General features: G+C 39.1%; 1 protein-coding gene across 1 annotated transcript in view; it reads left to right on the plus strand.

Moving 5' to 3' along the window:
- Positions 1-12,895, plus strand: part of cpeb3 (cytoplasmic polyadenylation element binding protein 3) — a 79,712-nt gene that overhangs the window by 50,548 nt on the left and 16,269 nt on the right. The window contains 3 exon segments of the mRNA XM_057848454.1: positions 5,598-5,716; positions 9,184-9,298; positions 11,576-11,757. Coding sequence (XP_057704437.1) covers positions 5,598-5,716; positions 9,184-9,298; positions 11,576-11,757 — 416 coding nt within the window.

Below are 12,895 nucleotides of genomic sequence, written 5' to 3' on the forward strand. Positions count from 1 at the left end.
AATTTCGTTGTACTCTGTACAATGACAATAAAGATTTTCTATTCTATTCTAAAAATATTTATGATAATAGCTTGACATAGTAAGCAATGTTTAGCGTTCATACCATGAAGATGACCTTTAATTTTAGCGTCCGTTCACACTGCATGTTCTGCTGTCTTTCACTGGCAACTGAAGGATTTTGCAACCTCAACTTGCTTGACACCATATTTGTGCTTTTTCTACCTTTTCTCTCTCACCCACTTCCCTCCAGTGACTCACTCCTCTACCCCCCTTACTTGGCTCCCTTGCCCAGGGTCACGGAACACTTTGTTCCCTCTTTCGGAGGGAAGTTTGTGAGCTGCTAGCCAGCTCTGTCATTTCATGCCCTGCTTTTTTTTCTTTTTGTTTTCTTAATGTAGCAAGATTGGATTTTTTCTGTTTTGTAGTGGAATTGGGATGTCCATCAGCTCCCCGTACAACAACCTGTCTCTATGTTAACCCGCATTTGTTTGTTTTCCTTTTATTTCATTATACACCAACAGCTACAATTTTAATTCAACTCAAATGCAGGGGTGAAAGTGGCTAGAATTTCTTGCCGGAACTTCCTTGGCTCCAGCACCCCCGTAACCTTCGTGAGCTTAAGCGGCTCAGAAAATGAATGAATGAATTAATAGGTTTCATACATGCATTAGGCTGCTGCATTACACTGGAACAAGGCATAAATGAGAAACTGTTCAAAATAGTATTTTTTCACTGATTTACAAAATTCCACTTAAAACGCCATCTAATTTTTATATTTCCTCAAATTTAAAAGCAAAACCTCAATTTTTACTCTTGAAGAATATAGGATATACTTTTAAATGGAAGATAATATAGTGTAAACACTGGCTTTTTTTTTTTAATCATAAAGATATAAGTATAATACATTTAAAAAAGAAAAAGTGCAAATGACTTATATTATGCACAGTGAAATGGAACATATTTTGAAGAAAAAGTAGACCTTTTTTAATCATAAAGAAATAAGTAAGTAGCCTTACATCAATGAACAAAATAAGTGCACCACATGGAAGGTGTTTTGAACCTCCCAAATAAAATAAAATAAAATAAAATAATACAAAACAAACTTAATTCTTTCCTATCTCTTAAATATCTGATAATTTTCGGTTGCATTGCAACTTTAATTCAACAAGCTTTTTTTTCTCGTAGAAGATAAATTTTAAGCCCGAACCCGACCCGATCCGACTCGAATTTCAGGCCGAGTCGGGCCCAAAATGTCATTTATTTTCGTTCGGGTCGGGCCGGACTTCTCACTAATTTTTTTTTTTTTTTTTTTCAATAAATATATATGTATATATGTATACTAAAACGTTGTATGAGTGTTCAACTAAGCAATATAAAAAAGGAGAGTGGGACATAAAAAGGCTTCAAATTGATTGTTGAAGATGCTATACAAAAACCTGTGTCGGCTTTGCTGAATGTAAACTAATGTGACGCTTTGCTCTCATACGAGAAATATATTTAACAAACTTTTCCAGCGTTATTTCGTTGTGTAAAATGCATTTATAATGATCATAAAATTATATAGACTATTTAAACATTAAGAAAACTTTTTTTCTGCCAACTCAAAGAGATTAAAATAAATGTCAAATCCACTATCCGCCTGACAGCATAGACACACAAATATAAAAGATATAAATGTTTATTGTTTAACTGGGAGAATTTGTTACAAAAGACAGGCTTTAATTAGTTATCTTGATGGACAGGCATCATCACAAATGTGATCACACAAAACGCAACCACGCATCGCATCCCCACATTTCCTTCTTCTCCTGAGTCCTAACAAATAAAACATAAAATTTGGGGGTATTTTTTCAGGTTCAGGCCTGCAAATCAAGTTAAGTGATCAGGTGGAGTCGGGCTTGGGCGGGTCAGGCTGGATTTTTTAGGCCTGATCTAACCACTACTTGTCAGATACAGAGAGACGCTGGGAAGAACTACGGAGAGTGAATAAATGAATAGTAAAAATCGGTGGAAACGGATAACGCTACACAAGCTCTTTATTATGCTTGTTGTTAATACTTCTGTATGTAAATCTGACGTTAGTAAATTGTTCTTATTGGAGGTGCGTGTGTAGCAGCGGGGCAGGGTTTTTTCAAACATGGGATTTTGACAGTTGCCGTCATATTTTCGGGATCAAAGCACCGAATGCCGGAACGGCGTTACGCCTGAAAAGTTCATCCCACTACGCCGTTCTGCCTCGTTCCGGATCACTTTCACCCCTGCTCAAATGTGGGGTTAGCCTTCCGCTATGTCATAGACTTCACTATCATTTGATGGGAAACGGTGCGGGGCTGCTCTAGTTTCAAAAACTTAAAATTCAAATATTTTCAAAACCAATGCCGTTAGCAACCTAAAACCAAAACAGGCACCTCCCTTATGCATGTATGAGTCTCCATGAGTAGCGGCATCAAAAAATTTAAAGTAATTCCCTAATAAAATCCTGATTTAACTGTTTTTATGCAAGTATAACAAAACTTAAAATGGGTATGAAGTTCTCAGATTTTACTCTAGATGCACAAAAATGACCAAATGCAGATATAATCACCTATATTTTCAGGATCAAGAGCAACATTAAACATGTCATATGTATAAAATAGCGACTTAATTTTTTTTTTTTTTATCTAGTGCAATTTTGACGTAAGTTTTCAACAGCTAATAAATCACTCAATTTTCACATAAGAAACTTCAAATCATCTTAATTTTTCTCATCAGCAGCAAATTTTACATTTTTTTTTTTTACATACAATCACAACTTATTTAGGTTGAATTGCAATGTCACTATTGCATCAGCACGTCTTGCATAAAATAAAACATGTAAAAGCCGTTTTTTTAAATTTTTGTATGGACGCAAGAATGTCAAAATTACTATTTTTTTGCCATCTAACGGGCCGAAAATTACCTGAATATTTGAATGTAAAGTTCCGCTAGTGTGTATGATTACAAATTCCAACATGGCAGCCATCACAAAACAAAGAGCTTTTTAAGTTGAAAATTCTTGTAAATAAATGCATAAATCCCAGAATTTCTAAATATATTAACGTAAAGCAGTCTAGATTCTTGGTTAAAACAAACAACAACAAAAAAACGGACAGTTATCATTCGTTTTACATAAATATTTCAAGCTAAAGTTTAGTAATTTTTTCCATTCTTTTGTTTTTGCACAACGTTTCAAAGTGCATGCATAGTGTGATTTTATATAATAATTACCTTGAATCCTTGGTCAAATCACTCGAGACACTCCTGCATGCTTGTATGCACCAAAACCTTTGTCCTGTTTCCACCTAAATCCGGCGTTAGAACACAGCGTTTGAGTTTATTGCAGTGAAAGCTGCAAGCGCTCTGCCTGGCCCGGCCCCCTACAGGAAGCCGTGGCACAATGTCTGTAGGAGCTGTCCCATCAACTGATAGTGAAGTCTATGGCTATTTGCAAAATGCATTAAAGGGAAATGTGAACTAAGGTTGGCCAACCATGTTTTTGAATAATATCAATGGCTAAACAATTATAAGCATATTTTCATTATTTTTTTTAACGCAACCCTTCCAGATTCTTTGTTTAACCCATAGCAACGCCCTTGACAACGAAAATGCTTTTCTTCGGCAATCTTCGGAAATTACGTCACACCGGGAAGTGCGAGGGAAATCCGCCATAGCACAGTATTTTGTTTAGTTTGTTGCATTGCTTCTCGGTAAGATGCCATGGCGGTGTGTGGCGATGTTTTGTTCTCACTCAAACGAAAAGTTGTATGAGTGGCCAAAGGATAGCAGGGCACGTAAATGGACATCTTTCGTTCGCACGAAGCGAATGAATTTCATGCCATCATCGAGTAATGTTCTCTGCTGCAAACACTTCAAAGATGCCTGCTTCCTTAACCGGTCTGCTTATGATCAAGGATTTGCCAAAAAGTAAGTGTGATTTTTGGATAGATGACTGATGACTTTGTCAAAGCAGAGCTGCCAACTGTTGTGGAATGAACAGTATAAGCTAGCGACGTTAGCAGAGGCTATCCCCGATCATAGTTGTTGTTGCGTTTGCTAGGTTAAGCGTGTTTAAATTGTGCGTCATCTACGATCTTGTCCGGAAGGGTTTATCCACTGTCAATCGGGAGAAAGGGTGTGGATGTGCACATAAGCGGGTCGGCGTCGCGGTAATTCACGGTCACGTTGCAGTAAGAGACACAAACCGCCGGTGAGTTTGTGCACATTTATTTGTATTTGTATTATGTATTTCCACCTTCATGCTTCAAGCATTGCATTGCATTTGTACGGTTCGCCGTTTCTTTCACGGTGATCGCTTGATAGCCTTCTAGTTTGTGTTTCGCCGCTTCGCAAGAGCCGCTGACAGGTGACAAGTGTTGCTTTTAATGTCTGGCAGCGAATCAGCGAGCGCGCAGGCCACGCAGTGAATCATGGGAAATGTAGTCTTGGGACAACACTGAAGTGGTGCTTTGTAATCTGTTCGCTTGTGTGAAAAAACTACATTTCCTCACGCCATTAGACGCCACTTTGTTTTCTTATTGTTGCCACAATAAAGTGGAGAAAGCCATCGGCGACTGTGATATAGTGGATATTATTTAGTTGTAATACGGGAGTTCACCAGTAGAGGGTACGCATGTCATTTAGATGTGTTATTGTTTGGGCCTTACTCCTTCACTAAAATGGAGAAAAGTTGTTCAGAGTCACTTGGCAAGACGTTGAGTAAAGTTGTAAAAGCCAATATAGGTGTCGTGTGGGTCACTTGGTCAAGATATAACAACGACTCATTTCCTTCTTGCCCCCCAACGTTTTTATATTATTATTATATATGCACGAGAGCTGCCAGATCGGCCAAAATGAACATGAAGTCTGATTTTTTTTTTTTTTTTTTTTTAATGTCATCAGATAGACAAAAACATAAAATTATGTGCAAATGCCTGCATCTTCAAATCATGAAAAATAATAACAGCCTATATCTTACCAATGTTGTAATCTCGATGGGTCTTGTATCCATTCCGTGTTAGGTAGTATAGGCACATTGTTTGCATCCTGATTAGCGTCTGGCTAATAACATAAAATTCCAATCTCCTCTTCTTCCTCCAACTCTTCAAAAACTTGGATCTCCTCCCTTGCGCTTGATCTATGGCTTATATCGCTGTTTGAATCATTGTTTGAAGGGCTTTGTATGGCTTCCGTATGTATGGAGGTGCCATCGCATTCCTGGTGTGACGTATCACTTCCGGGTTCGTCCCCTTTCAGGCTCGAACTTCGGAAACGCGATTATTTAGTCAAATATACAACATATAAATTATTTTTTCATGCTTTATTTGTTGGACAATGTTTAATTACTTTACTTGTGACCCTATTTGGCATGTGAAGAAATTACTTCACATTACTGCTTTAATTTCCCCTATCGCTTTTACCTGAGCTTATCATGATGCTGATCTTGGGAAAACATCAGGCTCTCATGACCTTTACTGATTGGCTGCCATTGACAGCGGGAAAAAAAAAAAACACATTGGGGAGCATAGTTTTGTCTGTTAATCGCAAAACTTTCATTTTGAATTCTGCTAACCATTTCCCAGGTTATGCCTTCCTACTGTTCCAAGAAGAGGTTTCTGTTCAGGCCTTGATTGACGCATGTATCGAGGAGGATGGGAAGCTCTACTTGTGTGTGTCCAGTCCCACCATCAAAGACAAACCGGTAATCATCACAGCCCCAATATACAGTTTATCATGTTAAAAGAGACTTAGGGCACTTTCTCGTTAGAACAAGAGGAGCAGGGTCCGGTTGGAGAGCAGTAACAATACTTGCAAATGACTTTTTGAAAAGGTTCAGCATTCTCACTGCGCCAACTGAACTACCCCCGCACCATCCCTGCCGGAAAAAGGGGGTATTAAACAACCGAAAAATGGCGCCTCTGGTCAAGGCATTTATTTCCTTAATACTGTAACAACTACAAGGAAGTCGCCAGCATCGTCAGGTTTTTAATCCTTTATTTTAGAACCAACAACAACAGAACATAGAAAGTGAAAGTATCTCGCATCTCACACACAGTGCGTTCATGAAAATCTAATATATACCGTAATGGCATTGAAATAAGACTGAAAAAGAGGGGGTCTTCTTATATTCGCGGTCTAGACATTATACCCATTCATGATGCTAGATGGCGCCAGATATCATTGAAGCGATGTTCTGTAATGACAAATGTCAGCTACTCTCAAGTTTAACCAGTTTGCAATTTTTGATTGCAATGTTTTTCCTTATTCAGATTTGTTTCAAGACTACAGTTACAGTTAGACTTCACTTTGATGGTTAATGCAGGTATTGCAATTTTGTTGTTCTATCACAATAGATTGGTTTATTTACATTTCAAAAACCGGGAGCCATTCATTTACGAATGTGATTGCACTTCAGTTTACATATTTAAATGTTCAGATATTAAGATTTCAGTAGCCACGTTTACATGCTGACTTTTATTCATACCGATTCAAATCATTCCGAATGGAAATTTCAGATCAGCTGTTTACATGTCACTTCATCTATTCCGATCCAGCGTTTACATGTGACTGCCTTTATTCCGAAAGGACGTTTAACAACTGCCGTCTGACATGCGCAGATTAATCAAAACAAAGCGTCACGTTGCAAAACATGGAGATCGATCGTCGGAGTGCTGCTGTTTTAACTTTAACCCACTTGTTGTGTTTGTGGGGTCGTATCCGCTTCAGCTGTTTTGCCTTGTAGTAGCCGGTTTTCCACCGGTTTCTAATCTGGTCAACGCTCCGGTCTATTCCGGCTTCGTGTAGCCTCACGTGAACTTTTTTTAAATAGTTCACTGTTCCTCGTTTTACGCCCGTCTCAGCGAGCAATTATATTCAATTCTTTTAAAGTTTGAATTAAATACAATATTTCCGCCGGACAATTAGGTGCGCTGTGCTTGGAAGCCATGTTGCAAGTGACGTTACTTACGTCACAAAGTGACGTCACCACGTCAGTACGGAGCATGTGCAGAAAGAACGCAACCAGACACCATTCCGCTTTCCTGTTTACATGATATAATTTTACTTCTAATCGGTTTGGGAAAAGGAATATTCCACCCCTGTGAATCAGAATGAAATTCCATTCGGTTTGGGCCTGTTCATTCCGAATGAGGTGTTTATATGGAACACATTTATTCGGTTTGAACAAATATTCCGATTGTAATTGGAATATTTGGCTCCATGTAAACGTGGCAAATGAGGCAAAATAACATGCTTTTTCTCTCAAATATAGTGTTATAATCATTTGTTACGGATGTACTGTAATTATTGTCTTTATAAAAAATAATTTGGTGTTCTAAAAGTCTTTTTTCAAACTTGAGTCTTGAAAAAGAGGGGGTCGTCTTATAATCAGGGCCGTCTTATATTCAGGCTAATACGATATATATAGTGGGGCAAAATAGATATTTAGTCAACCACTAATTGTGCAAGTTCTCCCACTTGAAAATATTAGCGAGACCTGTAATTGTCAACATGGGTAAACCTCAAACATGAGAGACAGAATGTGGGAAGAAAAAAAAAACAGAAAATCACATTGTTTCATTTTTAAAGAATTTATTTGCAAATCATGGTGGAAAATAAGTATTTGGTGAATACCAAAAGTTCATCTCAATACCTTGTTATGTACCCTTTGTTGGCAATAACGGAGGCCAAATGTTTTCTGTAACTCTTCACAAGCTTTTCAAACACTGTTGCTGGTATTTTGGCCCATTCCTCCATGCAGATCACCTCTAGAGCAGTGATGTTTTGGGGCTGTCGTTGGGCAACACGGACTTTCAACTCCCTCCACAGATTTTTCTATGGGGTTGAGATCTGGAGACTGGCTAGGCCACTCCAGAACCTTGAAATGCTTCTTACGAACCCACTCCTTTGTTGCCCTGGCTGTGTGTTTGGGATCATTGTCATGCTGAAAGACCCAGCCACGTCTCATCTTCAATGCCCTTGCTGATGGAAGGAGATTTTCACTCAAAATCTCTCGATACATGGCCCCATTCATTCTTTCCTTTACGCAGATCAGTCGTCCTGGTCCATTTGCAGAAAAACAGCCCCAAAGCATGATGTTTCCACCCCCATGCTTCACAGTGGGTATGGTGTTCTTCGGATGCAATTCAGTATTCTTTCTCCTCCAAACACAAGAACCTGTGTTTCTACCAAAAAGTTCTATTTTGGTTTCATCTGACCATAACACATTCTCCCAGTCCTCTTCTGGATCATCCAAATGCTCTCTAGTGAACCGAAGACGGGCCTACACGTGTACTTTCTTAGGCAGGGGGACACGTCTGGCAGTGCAGGATTTGAGTCCCTGGCGGCGCATTGTGTTACTGATAGTAGCCTTTGTTACTGTTGTCCCAGCTCTTTGTAGGTCATTCACTAGGCCCCCCCGTGTGGTTCTGGGATTTTTGCTCACCGTTCTTGTTATCATTTTGACGCCACGGGGTGTGATCTTGCATGGAGCCCCAGATCGAGGGAGATTATCATGGGTCTTGTGTGTCTTCCATTTTCTAATAATTGCTCCCACAGTTGATTTCTTTACACCAAGTGTTTTACCTATTGCAGATTCAGTCTTCCCAGCCTGGTGCAGGTCTACAATTTTGTCTCTGGTGTCCTTCGACAGCTCTTTGGTCTTGGCCATAATGGAGTTTGGAGTGTGACTGACTGAGTATGTGGACAGCTGTCTTTTATACCGATAATGAGTTAAAACAGGTGCCATTAATAAAGGTAACGAATGGAACCTCATCAGACCTCGTTAGAAGAAGTTAGACATCTTTGACAGCCAGAAATCTTGCTTGTTTGTAGGTGACCAAATACTTATTTTCCACTGTAATTTGGAAATAATTTCTTTAGAAATCAAACAATGTGATTTTCTGTTTTTTTTTTCCCCCACATTCTTTCTCTCATGGTTGAGGTTTACCTATGTTGACAATTACAGGCCTCTCTAATCTTTTCATGTCGGAGAACTTGCACAATTGGTGGTTGACTAAATACTTATTTGCCCCACTGTATATATCTAATATCTTATCTAACTTTGAAGTAGAAATTATCATTCATGTTTATTTCCGCTTTATTTTTTACTAATCTGGATCAAATTGGCATTGTTGTAATCAGTACACTTCTTTTTTTTTTACCCCACAGGTCCAGATCCGTCCTTGGAACCTGAGTGATAGTGACTTTGTCATGGATGGCTCCCAGCCTTTGGACCCCCGCAAGACCATCTTTGTAGGGGGAGTACCCCGGCCTCTGCGTGCAGGTAGCTGCTATAACTAATGGTGACTAATGGTATATTATTAGATCCACAAGCTTCTAATTTGGCTTTCTAATACAAACTGGTAATGTTTTTAGAGATTTGCATTTTTTATTAACTTTATTTAACCAAGTAAGAAAACTGCGAACAGATTCCAATTGTAGTTGTGGGCTTAATTGTCTTGCTGTGAAGGACAAGACGCATATTAGTGCATGGACCTTAAACAACAGAATGACTTGTAGTCCTTAAATGATGAATGCTAATATAAGTTATAATAATATGATACTAAAATCCTTCTTAATGTTGCGGTTTTTATAACATTTGAAACATTAGTGTAATCCGTAGGTCGCCATTGTTGTTTCACAACGCAATGCACTCTGGGTGGTGACGTCACTGGGCAGATTTGCCATACTTCCACAGTGCCCTTCCAATTTGAACCCAAGCGGAAAATTGATGAGCAGGACAGCACTGTCGGTATTTCACAAAACGAGCAGGAAAAGCAATTAAATGACGGTCTCCAGCAGAATTCGAACCCACATTTTCCGTACGACAGATGAGCGTGTCGACCACAGGATTATACTTCCGTGTGACGTTGGCGTCATGATTTTCCTTATAAAGCAATCGCAACCCAAATGCGTTGTCCGTCTGTGCGGTAAAAGCTGAAATGTAAATGCAACTGAAAAGAACGGCTGCCTTGACCACGGAATTACAAAACGCAGCTCACTTCAGACAGCAAGCAGACAACAATAACATAGGGATTGCGTAAAAGGGTTTATTGATCACACAAAAAACATGCGATCGCGAAAATGGAGACACAAAATGGGGCCGGGACAGTAGGTTGGAATCAATTTTAAAAAGTAACCTGGGGAAAAACACCGTGAGAGGCAGACAAACGAAAAAAACAAGGCAATGATGCAGCTAGCAACGAAATAATGTATAAACTGCCAAATAACAGTCAGTCAATATCTCGGCAAGCCGCCTAGGATCGGTTTAAAGACACTGCTGATGAGCTGGAATTGGATGCAGGTACGACGTTGGGAACTTATCCCATAGCTCTGTAACAATACAATCTAGCCAGCAGCAGAATGTGACTAAAATCATGTCAGTTGTCATACTAGCTTCGCTTGCTAGCTAGCAAAGCTATTCTCCCAGTCCAGCCCAACCGCGTCATCACCTCCAGCGTGCAGTGCACGCGAAAAACATGTCGCCCTTCGTAGATCAAAATATGTACTAAATATTATAGATTTTTTAATCAATTGCAATGATATGTGTTTTTAATAACATATGGCGGAAAACACAGACAAGACTAAAAAAGCAGTTTCTCCTCTTGCACTCCTCTTTAAAAGAAACCGCTGTATTTTAAGCCAAAACAACTGTTGTGTTTGATAGAACAATATGTCTATATGCTGCCATAGCAGATTCATGGCGCATTAAGCCCCCAACTATTTTTAACGTGTCCGTTTTACCCTGAAAACACCAGTTTACAGACGTCGCGCAACCGCTTTCGTTTCACCCCAGCCATAAAACGAAGGTAATTAATTATATTTATTATTCAAAATGTTTGCCGTTTTTAGTTTAGAATCATTAATTGATGTCCCATATTTCGTTTAAAATAAAAAATAAAAAAAAAACACTTTAAAAAAATTATTCACGGACACATTTTAAACTTTTAAACAAATTATATCACAGTGAAAAAAATGGCTTCTGTAAAAAAGTCATGAATATCTATAGCATAACTATCGCTTAATTGTATCATTTTTGTTACTGTTGCATTTTCTCTGATATGTTAGATGATTACTAATCGAAAAAGAAAATCTCGACCACTCCTTGATGTCTGTGATTTCTATCTCGACCCTTGCTATACTACCATGTTTCAACCATAAAATCCCCCAAAAATCCAGCTGTGGGCCATTCACAGCTGTGTTTTGACACTCGGTGATACATGCTACATGGAGTTTTTGGATCAAAACAAGGTAAGTACGCGATAATATCTCGTTAAAGTCATGGCGTCTGTAATGCTGCTCTCGCGTGTGTTTAAAAAACTTTTTTTTTTTTTTTTTAAACGAGATTTTAAGCTTTCCAATGATGTATCACACATGCATATGGGTCAAATTTGAAAGTTGGCTAATTTGGGGGTCTCAGAGCGGAACTTCAAGTCACCTGAGTGTTTTCCGCCATATATGAGTAAATGAGAACAATTGTGGCTTATTAGAGCCGCCAAGTCTGTAAGTCTGAGGTTCCCTTTACAATAACTGAATCCCTGCTCTGTGTCTCCCGTTCCAGTGGAACTGGCTATGATCATGGATCGCCTGTACGGAGGTGTTTGCTACGCCGGCATCGACACGGATCCGGAGCTCAAATACCCAAAAGGGGCTGGCCGTGTAGCCTTCTCCAATCAACAGAGCTACATCGCAGCCATCAGTGCTCGCTTTGTTCAGTTGCAGCACAATGACATCGACAAAAGGGTGAGTAAGTCCATGTTCTCTGTCTCTTTCTTCTCCAAAGAAGAGTTTTTGACCACAGCCGAGATTTTTGCTGTCATTCCAAGTTCACGACACTCTGCCGTACATCACAAGGTTCATTATGGTAAATGGTGAACATCTCAGCTTGCAATAATGGAAACCTCACCCAGGCTCTCTCATGGCTGCGGCGTATGTTTTAGTCGCAGACACACAAGATTGGTTCAATTATAGCTCTTCCTATATATTTTAGGTTAAGCTTCTCATGCTCTACTGGTATTTGTTTATTTGAGCTAAACTGCCCAAATAGCCTTGATTGTGACGCAGTGGTGTTGGTTGTCAGACAGAAACACCGGCCTCTTTAGGATGGAATTTTTTATCGTCCCCACCTATTCTATGTGGACAATAGTGCTGAAGCACACCGCTTTAGGGTGCCCTTAATTTCCCCTAAATCTTAATTCGTTGGTATACCATGATATTTTGGATAATTCTATGCTTCAAATTTAGTGGGAACGTTTTGGGGAAGGCCCTTTGGTTTTCCAGCATGACTGTACAAAGTTGATTAAGGGTCTTCTAGACTTAGGGAGTAGTGGCTTTGGTTGCACGCATCCAAAAAAAACGCTCACAAAAACAGGGGAAAAATAGCTCTTTGACACACAAATAGCAAACTGTCATATTCACTAAACAAAATTGTCACACACCCAAAAACCTACAATAAAACTTGTCAATGAACGTTATGGAGAGTTATTAAAAAAGTATGGCGTTAAAGGTGATGGAATGATAAATGTCTCAAAAATTGTTAGGGGCACCAGTGCAACCAATGCAAAAAGTGTGGAGCCTTGCAATTTTAATTTTTTTCCAATATGATTCAGGCCTAATTTATATACAGTATATTTTTGGTACTTTTTAAGGGGTAAAAAGTAACAAAATAATCCAGAAATACAATGCCATTGCCAAAAGATACAAAAATATATACGTTTTATACAGAGTTGTTTTCGTGAACGATGACGATAAGGAAAATATTTCATCAGTGAACACTTTTCTCATGAAGATGGCGAGACGATAACGAGCTAAAAACGTGTTTTGGGAAACTAAAACATTGAGATGCATGCCAGTTTTCGTCTGACGAGACAAGAACGAGACA

The sequence above is a fragment of the Corythoichthys intestinalis genome, chromosome 10 (genome assembly GCF_030265065.1).
Source record: "Corythoichthys intestinalis isolate RoL2023-P3 chromosome 10, ASM3026506v1, whole genome shotgun sequence".
Taxonomy (NCBI): domain Eukaryota; kingdom Metazoa; phylum Chordata; class Actinopteri; order Syngnathiformes; family Syngnathidae; genus Corythoichthys; species Corythoichthys intestinalis.